Source organism: Narcine bancroftii, chromosome 13, assembly GCF_036971445.1.
Source record: "Narcine bancroftii isolate sNarBan1 chromosome 13, sNarBan1.hap1, whole genome shotgun sequence".
In the NCBI taxonomy this organism is placed as follows: Eukaryota; Metazoa; Chordata; class Chondrichthyes; order Torpediniformes; family Narcinidae; genus Narcine; species Narcine bancroftii.
The window spans coordinates 26,140,957-26,155,887 of record NC_091481.1 but is presented as its reverse complement, the minus strand read 5'-3'; the positions used below and the strand labels follow the sequence as shown (position 1 = coordinate 26,155,887).

General features: G+C 39.4%; 1 protein-coding gene across 4 annotated transcripts in view; it reads left to right on the top strand.

The window, feature by feature from the left end:
* Nucleotides 1-14,931, top strand: part of lrrk2 (leucine-rich repeat kinase 2) — a 145,414-nt gene that overhangs the window by 93,610 nt on the left and 36,873 nt on the right. For all 4 annotated transcript variants that reach the window (XM_069910021.1, XM_069910024.1, XM_069910023.1 and 1 more), the window contains 6 exons: nucleotides 1,250-1,451; nucleotides 2,548-2,636; nucleotides 3,572-3,759; nucleotides 6,000-6,154; nucleotides 7,788-7,940; nucleotides 8,797-8,988. In XM_069910021.1, the coding sequence (XP_069766122.1) occupies nucleotides 1,250-1,451; nucleotides 2,548-2,636; nucleotides 3,572-3,759; nucleotides 6,000-6,154; nucleotides 7,788-7,940; nucleotides 8,797-8,988 (979 nt within the window). The remainder of the gene's footprint in view (nucleotides 1-1,249; nucleotides 1,452-2,547; nucleotides 2,637-3,571; nucleotides 3,760-5,999; nucleotides 6,155-7,787; nucleotides 7,941-8,796; nucleotides 8,989-14,931) is intronic.

The window sequence follows — 14,931 nt, the reverse complement described above, 5'->3', positions numbered from 1 at the left end:
AGTTATTCATTTTAGTTTGTTGTTTTCTTCAAAACAGGGGCCATGTTGTTTTATGTTCCTAACAGGGTGTTAGTCCTGCCTGGGGTGCAGGAGGTGGTGACAGTGCAAAGATGGGGGCAGAGAGAGGTTCTCCTGCATTATTGGCAGTTATTGGGAAAATCTTTTGCAGGGCCAGAATGCTGTTGAGTTGCCAACCTTGACAGGTCCAACACACTTTAAGGCCCTTAATAACTTACCCCACTCAGCCACCACAGTGAACCAAAGCATTTATGGGTAATTTATTTATTATAAAACAGCTCTTGGCACATTAGAATTATTTGACAAAGAAGTTACTTTAAAAAAAAAGCCAATCACTGTGAGAATATCTGACCAATAAAAATAACAATCTTGGATAAAGTAGTTTTTATTTGTCAGAAATCACAATCTGATGGAGTGAACTATTCTCTGTGGTTAAAGCTTTAAATATGTTTGGTGTGTCATAACAATAACCCCTTTCAAATTACTGCACCTGGGTAGCCCTCCTGGGAATCAGGTGCGATTACTGGGGCAAAGGTGCTGGAAGCTCCTTTCAAATTGCAGTGGGATCTTACCATTAAATCACCAACTTGGCGATTTAAGGGGATTCTGCCCCTGTGATGACCCGGAGAATGATGTGTCACGTGCTCACCGGAGGTACTGCCGGATGTTCAGATGCTGGGTACCCAGTGACACAAGTGCTGATGTCATCAGAATAAGCAGGTCGACTGTTTTTCTTTTCAAATAGGCCGTGGTCGTGACCTAGGTAAGTTTACCTGGGTTCCTTGACAACCTCTGAGGTTGCCCGGTTAACCCTATTTTACATGGCAGTTTGAAAGGGCCTATTGACTTTGTGATAAATCTTTGGAAATTGCTTATCAAACATGAGTGTATTTTAATTGTATATATACATTGCCCTTTTTCCATGAAACCAGGACATTAAATCTCCATTCTGCTTCACAAAGGAAAAAGTAATTTTGCTGTTAGTAGTAATGGCTAATGGCTATATTTTTATATCATGTGCCAAACTTTTAAGATTTGAAAATAGACTGAAAAATCGATGTTCAAATCATAGAAAATATTGGTGAAGTTTGACCATTATCTAAGTTTATTTTTAAATGCCAAATTACTATTTGCTTTGTTACTTATAACTTTTTTGGCATAGTTTTAGTTACAAGTAATTTGTTTTGATTTTGTTGAGAAAAAAACCTATTTTCAAATAATATCGTTACAGATTAAAGGCCAACCTGTAATGGGCCAGTTGATCCCCCAGGGATATATGGAGCTAGAGAAGCGGATTATACAAGAGCGAAAGAGTGTTCTGAGAGAATTTCCAGTAATTCATCAGCAAAGACTGTTGAAAATAGTTCAAGAGAATCAGTTGCAGTTGGATGAAAGTGAATTGCCCCATGCTATTAACTTTCTCAATGATTCTGGTATTTACTTAATGTTTACTATCTTTAAATGACTGCATCAACAATCAATAGAACTGTATTAATTTGTTATGAAGTCACTCATCTGTCAAACAGCACAAGAGTGAGAGAGAAAGAGATGGTGATGATTTTTATTATATATAACACTCATCAGTAAGACTTAATTGACCTGAAATGTCAACTCTGCTTCTCTTGCCACAAATGCTGTACAAGTTGCTCAGTATCTGTAGGGTTTTCATTTTCATTCCATGATACTGTGCAGCAAATGGACATTTGTCACATTAGGGGTCTAATCAGTCAAATTAAATGCATCTATTTTGTTTCATTTTACACTTTATATGTTACTTTCTGTCCTGTTTAAAAATGTTGTTTCCTGATTAAATTCGTCCAGGTGTGATAATGATCTGCACTCACATGTTCTTGTCAGGCATTATTGGGTACTTTTCACTCAAGATTGACATTGTTTTATTTCCAATTAATAAATTTTCAGCAGTTTTAATATCCCCTTTCTTTTCTGTAAAATTAACAAAATGCTGACCCTTGAATACAGATACTCTGTATATTTCCTCCTTTTTCCTCATTAATATTGCCCAAGGATGTAGATGTTTAAGCTCCCAGTCTCTGAAATTCTTTCTCCAGAAAGCCACCTCACCCTTTTTCGTACTAATATTGAGGTTTTGCTAACTTCTAAAATAATCTGAAATCTGAATCTGAAAATTTAATTATTCTGCTGATCAGCATCCACTTTTAATGAGTATCTCTGAAGCACCTTGATTTTTGCATTGATATTTTTGATCAACGCACCATCATCAAAAACAGGAATGCGGTTCAGTGCATTCATTTTCATTTTTATGACTCACATCAGTGTTAATTGCCCTTGGAGACTATTCGATCTAATGTATGCAGACATTCAAGGTTTATGTATTGATAGGATTACTACTTCATGAAATACTAGAAAGTAACTCTATTGGGAAAGAAAATATATTCAGTAATATGACCACAGAAATTAAGAAATATCTTCACCTTTCATAATAATTGAGTATTTTGGGTGGATGTTTAAAATTGTAAATTATTTTAAAGGTGACTTTGTTCATTGCAGGTGTGCTATTGCACTTTGATGACTCAACTCCTCAGTTACAGGATCTTTATTTTATCGATCCACAATGGCTCTGTAAAACAATTGCCCAGGTAACGTTTTCAGATTTTGCTTCAAAGTTATGTTATACAATAAATAGCAACCATCTTCAGTTCAGTGGAATGACTGTCTGCTCCTTCAACTAAAACACTTGCTAAAAGATGATTCAATAGATGTCATGCAACATTATCTGAATAAGGAAAAAAAATGATCAGAATAACTTTATTTCTTTTCTTCTTCTTTGGCTTGGCTTCGCGGACAAAGATTTATGGAGGGTAAATGTCCACGTCAGCTGCAGGCTCGTTTGTGGCTGACAAGTCTGATGCGGGACAGGCAGACACGGTTGCAGGGGAAAATTGGTGGGTTGGGGTTGGGTGTTGGGTTTTTCCTCCTTTGTCTTTTGTCAGTGAGGTGGGCTCTGCGGTCTTCTTCAAAGGAGGTTGCTGCCCACCGAACTGTGAGGCGCCAAGATGCACGGTTTGAGGCGATATCAGCCCACTGGCGGTGGTCAATGTGGCAGGCACCAAGAGATTTATTTAGGCAGTCCTTGTACCTCTTCTTTGGTGCACCTCTGTCGCTTATACCATGCTGAATGATTGTATATATAAAAGGAAGCTCACAATGCACTGGGTATTTGACTTGTATCTTTAATATTATTTATTTGCTTATTTCTCAATTTATTGGAGCAGTATTTTTTAAGCAAATTCTCATGCATGTTAATGTCTAAGGAAGTGGGGAGAAATAGTCATAGTGGATATCATTGAAGATTTCTAAATCTTAAAAGTCTGTACAAGTGTGATTTAGTGAATATTTCTTAAGATGTCAGTCAGAAGTTTGTTCTTTCATTTCACTGTGACGGATATTTTGAACACCTAAGAGGTTTGTAGTTTGATTAAGAATTGTATTTTATTTGAAAATTGAGACAAGATTTAATGTGGAAGTGCTACAAGATACAAGTGTCAACCCACTGTTTTTGTTTTAAAAATAGTTTGTGACTTTTAGAGCATCATATTTTTCAAAGCATCCTTCTTGCATTATTTGTCGATCTGATGTTGAGAAGTTTCTCATGCAAGAAAATGGATTTCCTCAAAATTATACACCACAGTGCATAAGACTTCTGGAAAAATTTCAAATTGTTTTGCCTTTAGGAGAGAAACAACTATTTATTCCAAACAGGTACTTCTCAATCCGATTATTTCTGATGAATTCATTTATATATGAAAGTATGTTAAACAATGAGCAATGTGAATTGTTCATGTGTATTTCAACATCAATTTTCTATTCAAATCAAGTGCAACTGAAAAATCATGGGAATTTTAAATTTCAAGCTCCTTTTTGTTAAACAGGTACTCTCAACTTGCGACCTATGCAACTTGCGTCCATCTGCATATGCAAGCAATTTTTTTAATATAAGAAAAAATATAAAATTTACGCAGTTATGTTGTATTTGACAAACTATAACAGGGATACAAGGCATTTAAGAACCAATATGTTCATACTTATCTTGTTAGTCTGCGTCCTAGATGGGCGTGGCCATCTTGATTCCTGTGCGCTAGACTTTGGTTTGGCTATGCACGATGTGTTCGTGTGTTGGAATTCAGTTGGCACATGCACAAGAGTTAAGGGCACAAAATTAATATCATCAGGGTGCTTAACTGGACCACATGTGCAAACCGAACTCCAATATGTGAACCCACCGTGCATGTGCCAACCAAAGCCTCGCGCATGCATGCAGGAATCAAGATGGCCACTCCCAGCCAACAGACCCAGGGATGCCGACTGAAAAGTAAGCATGGACCAGAATGTGGAAAGATTCACCAAGGTTGATCAACAAATTCAGGAAACATTTAAGTCGTTAATGTCAAATCTCCAATGCCAAAAAGATTTGATTAAAAAGTTTGCTTTACGGCTTTGGTACTGAAAGAAAAAACAAAAATGCCCTTGTTTCAGAACAGGTTAATTCCTTTAACTATGGACAACTTAATTCTACATACTTGGTTCTATAAAGGGATCAGATATGTGGAAAAATGTCATTTGAACAATTAAAAAATAAGTACAATATTTATAATAATGCAATCTTGTTACTTTCAATTAAGACCTTTCTCAGAGAAGAATTAGAACAACTATGATGTTACCAGACTGTAGTGAAATGGAAATTCTACATCAAAAGGGAACCTCAAAGAAATTCACATTAGTTATGTATTCTTTACTTCAATTGGGCACTCCTAAATGGGAATTGTATATATCAAAACAAAGATGGGAATCAGACTTGAATATTAGTTTTGATGATAAGACCTGGTTGAGTTTGTCATGACTAATATAATTAATGTAAGATATAAGCTGATGCAATATAATTTTTTTGCATTAGCAATGTCTTATCCTGCAAAAATTACATCAATTAAACTCTCACTTTTCTGACATATGTTTTAGATGCGGGTACATTCTAACTGATCATCTTCCAAATTGAAACCCGTTTGGGAAAATTTAAGAGTTTTACTAAATCAAACTATTAGGAAACAATTGCCTCCAAGTCCTTAGAATTGTTTCTCTTCGGAAATATTGTGGATGTAAGACTGAAAATGAGGCTGTCTAAGTAACCATTAGAATTCCTTAAAATTCCATTAGCAGTGGCCAAGGAGTGTATTGTGCTTACCTAGAAGTCTGATTTTCTCTTGGAAATAGCCTGTTGGAATACCGAAGTGTATGGTTGTGTTCCCCTGGAGAAAATTGCTTACAATTTAACGAATAAGTACATGTTTTTGCAGGTATGGGAACCTTTCCTGCAAAGTGTAGGGTTGAATACTTAATAAATAAAATATTTATTTTATTTATTTTTATTCCCTTCATTTTTCTTTCTTTTATTGATCTTTAGACAAAAAAAATAATTGGGCCCTTTTTTGTTGAATTGGATTCCAGATCTCAACAGCTCCTCTTCTCTTTTTTCCTTCTTTCTTTCCTTTTTTCTTCAGGGTTTTTGGGGGGGGAGGTGGATAGGGGTTATATTTGGAAATGTATCAATGATTAATTCACAATTAATATATTTATTTGTGATGGTAATTTTGGTACTGTTGTTGATAAAATCAAAATCAAATATTAATAGAAGACTTTGGTACTCCTCATGCACAGCCAAAATTCCGACATGTCCATTTTGAAATATGACTAATCCTTTGGTCCCAATTACGGTCGTAATTCAGGGAGTACCTGTATTGTGATATGAATGTATTTTTCATATGTAAGACTGAATTTGGATAAATGGCTAATTTACAGTAAACTCATTCTTGTGTCTTGGATTTTATGAAATTGTATTACATTTGTTAATTTGTTCAGTTAAATATTTCCTTTATCATGTGCTTCATTTTTTCAATGTAACCTCTGATTGATGGATCTCATCACATACCTGTTAATTTTTGTTGCAGCTTACCTGATCAGAGACCTGTAATTGAACTCCCACATCATGAGAACACTGAATTAATAGTGAGGCTTTACGAAATGCCTTATTTTCCAATGGGTTTCTGGTCCAGACTTATCCACAGGTTGCTCGAGGTTTCTAATCATCTGCTTTGCAGACAAGGTAATTGTAATTTATTTTTTGAATATATGCTCAGTTAATATATTTATGTGACTGTTCAGAGAGAGCACTGTTTACATCCTTTTCTTACACAAACTGTTCTTGGCTTGTCAACAAGCCATGTGCATTTAATGGACTAACCAAGTCAAACTGTTGCAGGTACTGTGGTTTTATATATTAAAAAAAGTCAGGATATTATCCAAAGAGAATTTCATGAGAGAAGTGTATGATTTGATAGTAAAGTTGTTCCATTACCTATTGCTCGCACTGCAAGTTCTGAGGCTGTTAGTAAATCTACAGTCACTGGAATGTATGTTTTGAGAGTTGCATCAGAGAATAGAAAAGAATTAATTCAGTGTTCATTTAAAAATAATAATTGTTTCTAATGTGAGCAATATTTGATACTGTAGCTAGCTGCTACAAGCTATTGCTCTGTGGAGTCTTTTGCGCAGGAGAGGTTATAGCTGTATGCAAGGTAGCTCAGACTGAACACGCTGTTCCCAGAAAGAACACGAACCCCAATTGAGTGAAGTTAACACTGAGCTTTATTGGGCTCACAGCTCTGCTTTTATTCTCAAGATGAGGGGCGTGGTCAAAGCGCCTTCAGCACTGATTAGTGCATTTGCAGTCTGCTTTCCTTGATAAGCCACTTAGGCTCCTTTAGTTGTGGCCAAGTGGAGCCTGCTGGATTGTCATGTTTGACTTTCATTTTGTGAGGCACCCCAAGGGGGGTACGAGGCGCTGTCTCAATACTAATATTTCTCCACATTGTAGTATTTCCTATCAAGGTTGGCAATTTTATTTGGATATTAATCCAGTTTGTTGATCACATTGGTCTGCTGTTAACGTTCCTTTTTTTCAATATTTTTATTGAAGATCCACATTGAAAAATACAGTACATAAGAATACATATTAATAGTAAAAAAAAACATAACACAGTTCATCCAAGGTACCCCGCACTGTCATTTAATCAAATTATATTACAGTTGTAGCCACGCGCTACTTGAAAGAAGACATGCACACTTAGTGTGGTCAGGTTAAGCTCTGAGTTTTATTAGGGCTCAGGCCCGACTTTTATACTTGCACTGTTCCTGCAGTGATCCCCCTTGGCTGATGTCACCATGCAGTTGTTTCCTGCATGCGGGTACTTTTCTCTGTAACAATTCCTTTCTTCCCCGCGTGTTGTCCCTGTCTGTTGGCTGCACAGCAAGGCCAGTGCCATTTTGGGGTTGTTGGCCCTTACGTTGCCCTTGCCGTTCACCCGCTGGTTCACTTGCTGGCCTTTGGTTATGTTTGCCACCCAGAGTACCAACTTGATTGCTACCGCAGCGGGCCACCACACAGTAATTTTTTTTAGTTGTTAACTTTACTACAATTCTCAAAGTATACGAATGCAAAGCCAAGCATTCTGGAATGTTTTAACCTTTCTCTGTAAAATTAGATTGCTAATCCAGAGGACTTTGGTTAATTAGGAAATGATGGGCCCACTTGTAATTGGTCAGTGGATTTAACAAGTAAAATGGACAAGTTTGGAAGGTTTGCATGGTGAATAGGGATAACTGATGTATCAGAGCATTATTTGTTCCATACTTAAAGTGAACTTAGTTTCAACGAAAAACAAATTATTGTGTTGCAGATAAAGAAAAGTCCCTACGTTCAAATAGGACATATTGGACAAATGGAATTTATCTGATCTGGTCACCAGAAGCCTATTGTCTGGTTGACTCAGCTGCATTGTGCAGTAAACCTGAGAAAATTCTGAAAATAACTGTTCCATGCTCCAAGAAAGGTAAGCAGCTATTTTTGAATTTTTACATTCAACTATATTATTATTTGTATCAAGGACCACAATATTGATCAAACACAATGCTGGAGAAACTTGGGAGGTCAAACAGTGTATTTTATATAGTGAAGATGAAGAAACATAACCAACATTTCAGGCTTGAGCCCTTCATCAAAATATGAACAAAATGTGGGCAGATGCCTAAACAAAATGGTTGGGGGGGAGGAGCACAGTCCCACAGACAGGAGCTAATAGGTGGATAAAATATGCATCAAATGAATAATAATAGGGATCAAACAGATCGAATAATCATTACCATGTTATTGGGTTGATAATCTTATGCTTCTGGGCTAATAATCCAAAAATGTTTAGGTCTATAAGTTTAAATCTTTCTATAGCTCCTGTTGAACAGAAAATGTAATTAATTCAAATTAATTACTTGCACCATCTGGTAATGTTGACTAATAAACAATCTGCTGGAGCATCAAGCAGCATCACTGGAGGGGGGAGTGGGGGGGAAACCCTTGCTTTGATGCATTTCCCTAAATATCACTTTCAACTGACCAAACATTTGATGTCTTTGTGAAATGAAAACTTTCCTGCTGACCCAGAATCATGCTTTTGTATATCTCTCTATACATTGCTTACCTTTAAAATCTAAGTAATTAAAACAATTTTGTAATTAAATAACTGAGGAATTTAATCTTGTCCAAATTGTCTTGCAAACGGTCCAAGTGAGATTTGAACGTCGGGTAAAGAAAATAAATAAGAAGCAAAATTACATTTAAAATTTATCAAATTGTTGGTTGATTACTGAGATGACAAATTGTTATTTTGCTTCTGTTACATTAAAAATGAGCAGGGTACATTCTGTTGGGCCAGATTGTGGATCACATTGATTCCCTGCTAGAAGAGTGGTATCCAAGCCTCCTGGAGACTGATGTAAATGGTGAAGGGGGAACTCTTTTGAAGAAATATGCCATGTATAGCTTTGAAAATGGTCAAGAATGCCATCAGATTCTACTGGATGACTTGTTGGAGGCAGCAGAAACAGGTATTCATTTCTATGTAACATCTGAATTGTGATAAGTAGGTCAATTACACTGGATACATTTTTTTCCCAAAAGAAAATTGGGGATTATGATGGACAGTATCAAGCTTTACACAAAGATAATTTCATATTTTCTGTCACATAGGAAGTTGGATAAACATGAAATGAACTTTTATTGAATTTAGCATGTTTCATCACATAATGATCCTGACATACTGTGTTAGTTCAACTGTCCTAAAAATGTTTTGCTGCAGATTTTCATTTGCACTCAACATCTCGTGTCAGTGTCCAATAATAGTTGATCAGGGTTAATGGATTCCAATTGCCCTGAATCCGCTTTTCCTTGGTCACGATATCGTGGTGAAACCTGTCACCATGTTTGCCACTGACTGCACCAAGATCAGCAGAGAAAAAGTCCAGATGCAAATGCAGAAAATGAATTTCCAATGACATGTTACACTTTATGGTTTTGTATGCTTGAAGTTGACTTAAAATATGATAAGAAATCACAAAAATATGTTAAATCTAAAAAATGGTATGCGATAGGAAAAGTTTAAGGTGATTTTCATGAGTAGTAACTCAAAATCCATAAAATATACCCAACTGTGTTCAGCAAGCAAAATCTTCATTGTTCAGTGATTGATCCTTCCAATCTGAATGTGTTTTGTGCTTGGAAATCAGTTTATGAATTTCTTTCCTGAGCTAGAACTGCCATCGATTGTAGTTATGAAAGCATCTGGAAATGGTAAATCAGAAGTGTGAGTCTGTTTTGATTTACGATGATGTATTTGGCACCTGCATTCAAGTTGCAGCATTTGTCTAGCAATTGGGAAATAACTAACTGACTTGGTTTCATGCACTAATATAATGTGGCAAACTTCAGTGGCATCTATAAAATATATAAAAAAATACACAATTATTCCACTATTGACATTCTGTTGTGATTTAATATCCAGAACTTTAAAGATACCATCATGTATTAACTGTCTTTTAAAAAGTATTTATGTATCAAGAAATAATTTTATTAGTTTCTGCGCTCAGATTTCTCCAATCATGAATCAAACTAAAGTTAAAAGAGTGAATACTAAAAAATAAGAAAGCTACAAAGATTCTACAACTGAATAGCCATTCAGTTCATTTTCCTTAATTACTTCTGCTGAACATTCTAATTTTCTTTCATGGGATCATCATTTCATAAGATGTGGAATGCTGCAAAGTTGCAGATTAGCCGGGAAATAGAAACCAAATTTGGACAGAGAAGTAATTGATGCTGGGATTGCAATGAAAAATTCTTGAAGATCAATGGGCTTGCAATTATTCTAGAGAGTTGTTTTAAATTGTGAAAAATGCTGTCAACCTGGACTGAGCTTGTGTGAGGGATGGCCAAATGGACATTTATGGAAATAATTACTGCACTTAATACAATGAACAAAAGTGCTGGAGAAATCCAGTAGGTCATGCAGCATCTATAGAAAGTAAAGGATAACCAATATTTTGGGTCAGAGCTCTTTGCAAAGGTGTGAACAAAAAGCAGACAGGCAACTGAATAAAAAGGTGGGGGGGGGGGAAAAGAGGAGAGGAGGGAAGAAGGTATAGTGTTACAGCCTAACAGGTAAGATGTCATTGGTGGACATGGGTGGAAGCACCAGCCTGCATTTTGCTCATGCCTTGATGAAGGGCTCAGGCCCTTCCTTTCAAAACTGTGTAACCTGTTGAGTTTCTTCAGCACATTTGCATATTGTGCTCAACTCCAGTATCTTCAGACTTCCTTGGTGAACTGCTAAATATTAAGATTGTTATATATTTTCATAGTTTTTTTATGACAAGGGTTTCTATAATATCTCAGTGAACTTATCAATTGGAACAATAGTTTAAATAAATAGTAAAACGAAAGAAGTGAAATACAAAAGTCTGTAAACGTTGATTCTTCTTTGGCTTGGCTTCGCGGACGAAGATTTATGGAGGGGGTAAAAAGTCCACGTCAGCTGCAGACTCGTTTGTGGCTGACAAGTCCGATGCGGGACAGGCAGACACGATTGCAGCGGTTGCAGGGGAAAATTGGTTGGTTGGGGATGGGTGTTGGGTTTTTCCTCCTTTGCCTTTTGTCAGTGAGGTAGGCTCTGCGGTCTTCTTCAAAGGAGGTTGCTGCCCGCCAAACTGTGAGGCGCCAAGATGCACGGTTTGAGGCGATATCAGCCCACTGGCGGTGGTCAATGTGGCAGGCACCAAGAGATTTCTTTAGGCAGTCCTTGTACCTCTTCTTTGGTGCACCTCTGTCACGGTGGCCAGTGGAGAGCTCGCCATATAACACGATCTTGGGAAGGCGATGGTCCTCCATTCTGGAGACGTGACCCATCCAGCGCAGCTGGATCTTCAGCAGCGTGGACTCGATGCTGTCGACCTCTGCCATCTCGAGTACTTCGACGTTAGGGATGTAAGCGCTCCAATGGATGTTGAGGATGGAGCGGAGACAACGCTGGTGGAAGCGTTCTAGGAGCCGTAGGTGGTGCCGGTAGAGGACCCATGATTCGGAGCCGAACAGGAGTGTGGGTATGACAACAGCTCTGTATACGCTTATCTTTGTGAGGTTTTTCAGTTGGTTGTTTTTCCAGACTCTTTTGTGTAGTCTTCCAAAGGCGCTATTTGCCTTGGCGAGTCTGTTGTCTATCTCATTGTCGATCCTTGCATCTGATGAAATGGTGCAGCCGAGATAGGTAAACTGGTTGACCGTTTTGAGTTTTGTGTGCCCGATGGAGATGTGGGGGGGCTGGTAATCATGGTGGGGAGCTGGCTGATGGAGGACCTCAGTTTTCTTCAGGCTGACTTCCAGGCCAAACATTTTGGCAGTTTCCGCAAAGCAGGACGTCAAGCGCTGAAGAGCTGGCTCTGAATGGGCAACTAAAGCGGCATCGTCTGCAAAGAGTAGTTCACGGACAAGTTTCTCTTGTGTCTTGGTGTGAGCTTGCAGGCGCCTCAGATTGAAGAGACTGCCATCCGTGCGGTACCGGATGTAAACAGCGTCTTCATTGTTGGGGTCTTTCATGGCTTGGTTCAGCATCATGCTGAAGAAGATTGAAAAGAGGGTTGGTGCCAGAACACAGCCTTGCTTCACGCCATTGTTAATGGAGAAGGGTTCAGAGAGCTCATTGCTGTATCTGACCCGACCTTGTTGGTTTTCGTGCAGTTGGATAATCATGTTGAGGAACTTTGGGGGACATCCGATGCGCTCTAGTATTTGCCAAAGCCCTTTCCTGCTCACGGTGTCGAAGGCTTTGGTGAGGTCAACAAAGGTGATGTAGAGTCCTTTGTTTTGTTCTCTGCATTTTTCTTGGAGCTGTCTGAGGGCAAAGACCATGTCAGTAGTTCCTCTGTTTGCACGAAAGCCGCACTGTGATTCTGGGAGAATATTCTCGGCGACACTAGGTATTATTCTATTTAGTAGAATCCTAGCGAAGATTTTGCCTGCAATGGAGAGCAACGTGATTCCCCTGTAGTTTGAGCAGTCTGATTTCTCGCCTTTGTTTTTGTACAGGGTGATGATGGTGGCATCACGAAGATCCTGAGGCAGTTTACCTTGGTCCCAACAAAGCTTGAAAAACTCATGCAGTTTGGCATGCAACGTTGATTGTAGTAAAAACAAAAATACGTGGAGGAACTCCGTAGGTCTTGCAGCGCCCATAGGAGTTAAAGATATATTATCTATGTTTCAAGCCTGAGCCCTCTTCCAGATCCAATCTCTCCTGACCGCATCTGTGATACTTCACATATCCTGCATCACTTCAATAACTTCTAGTTTCCTGAACTCAACCACCTCCTCTTTACCATGGATATCCAATCATTCCCCCATACCAAAGCCCTTTGTTTCTTTCTCAACAATGGACCCAACCTCTGCCACCACCCTCCTCTGGCTGGTAGAACTTGTTCTCACCCTCAATTACTTTTCTTTTGTCTCAATGGGGAGAATGGCTCAAGCCTGAATTGGTAATGTGCTGTATTCTTACCTCCAATGGATACTGCGTGACCTCCTGAGTTCCTCCAGCATTTCTATGTTTTTACTTGTAAAATGAATAGATAATTTAATATTTTGTTCGTCCAGTCATTTTATGCAATGGAATGACTGCCACTGTTATGTTTTTTTAAAATTTGTATTAATTCTCTTTGGCTTGGCTTCGCGGACGAAGATTTATGGAGGGGGTAAAAGTCCACGTCAGCTGCAGGCTCGTTTGTGGCTGACAAGTCCGATGCGGGACAAGCAGACACGGTTGCAGCGGCTGCAGGGGAAAATTGGTTGGTGTTGGGTTTTTCCTCCTTTGCCTTTTGTCATTGAGGTGGGCTCTGCGGTCTTCTTCAAAGGAGGTTGCTGCCCGCCAAACTGTGAGGCGCCAAGATGCACGGTTTGAGGCGATATCAGCCCACTGGCGGTGGTCAATGTGGCAGGCACCAAGAGATTTCTTTAGGCAGTCTTTGTACCTTTTCTTTGGTGCACCTCTGTCACGGTGGCCAGTGGAGAGCTCGCCATATAACACGATATTGGGAAGGCGATGGTCCTCCATTCTGGAGACGTGACCCATCCAGCGCAGCTGGATCTTCAGCAGCGTGGACTCGATGCTGTCGACCTCTGCCATCTCGAGTACTTCGACGTTAAGGATGAAAGCGCTCCAATGGATGTTGAGGATGGAGCGGAGACAACGCTGGTGGAAGCGTTCTAGGAGTCGTAGGTGATGCCGGTAGAGGACCCATGATTCGGAGCCGAACAGGAGTGTGGGTATGACAACGGCTCTGTATACGCTTATCTTTGTGAGGTTTTTCAGTTGGTTGTTTTTCCAGACTCTTTTGTGTAGTCTTCCAAAGGCGCTATTTGCCTTGGCGAGTCTGTTGTCTATCTCATTGTCGATCCTTGCATCTGATGAAATGGTGCAGCCGAGATAGGTAAACTGGTTGACCGTTTTGAGTTTTGTGTGCCCGATGGAGATGTGGGGGGGCTGGTAGTCATGGTGGGGAGCTGGCTGATGGAGGACCTCAGTTTTCTTCAGGCTGACTTCCAGGCCAAACATTTTGGCAGTTTCCGCAAAGCAGGACGTCAAGCGCTGAAGAGCTGGCTCTGAATGGGCAACTAAAGCGGCATCGTCTGCAAAGAGTAGTTCACGGACAAGTTTCTCTTGTGTCTTGGTGTGAGCTTGCAGGCGCCTCAGATTGAAGAGGCTGCCATCCGTGCGGTACTGGATGTAAACAGCGACTTCATTGTTGGGGTCTTTCATGGCTTGGTTCAGCATCATGCTGAAGAAGATTGAAAAGAGGGTTGGTGCGAGAACACAGCCTTGCTTCACGCCATTGTTAATGGAGAAGGGTTCAGAGAGCTCATTGCTGTATCTGACCTGACCTTGTTGGTTTTCGTGCAGTTGGTTAATCATGTTGAGGAACTTTGGGGGACATCCGATGCGCTCTAGTATTTGCCAAAGCCCTTTCCTGCTCACGGTGTCGAAGGCTTTGGTGAGGTCAACAAAGGTGATGTAGAGTCCTTTGCTTTGTTCTCTGTTTTTGGATGGTTGAAAAACAAGCTTTTGGGACCATGTATCAACAGCATGAAAGAGGGCCCAGTGGTTTGGAATTCTTTGCAGGGCCACTTCACTCATCTAAGCTGGGCGATTGGAAATTATCGATCACTATGCTTTTCAGACACAATTTACAAGTAAATGGCAATCAAGCACACAGGGGTGAGCAAAGCTGCAAATCAAACTGGGAATACAAAGGAAGCTTCAGATCCATGAGGGTGGTATCACTGTTTTCCACAGAGAATAGTTTGGGCATCTTGTACAGAAGCACTTAAGAACACAAGAGAGAAGAGCTTATATAAAAGCTTATACTGAGAGTCAGATGAAGAATGAAAGAAATTGAACATGCTCATTGGGTGGAGTAACCAATCTCTCTAATTGAATTTGATAGATG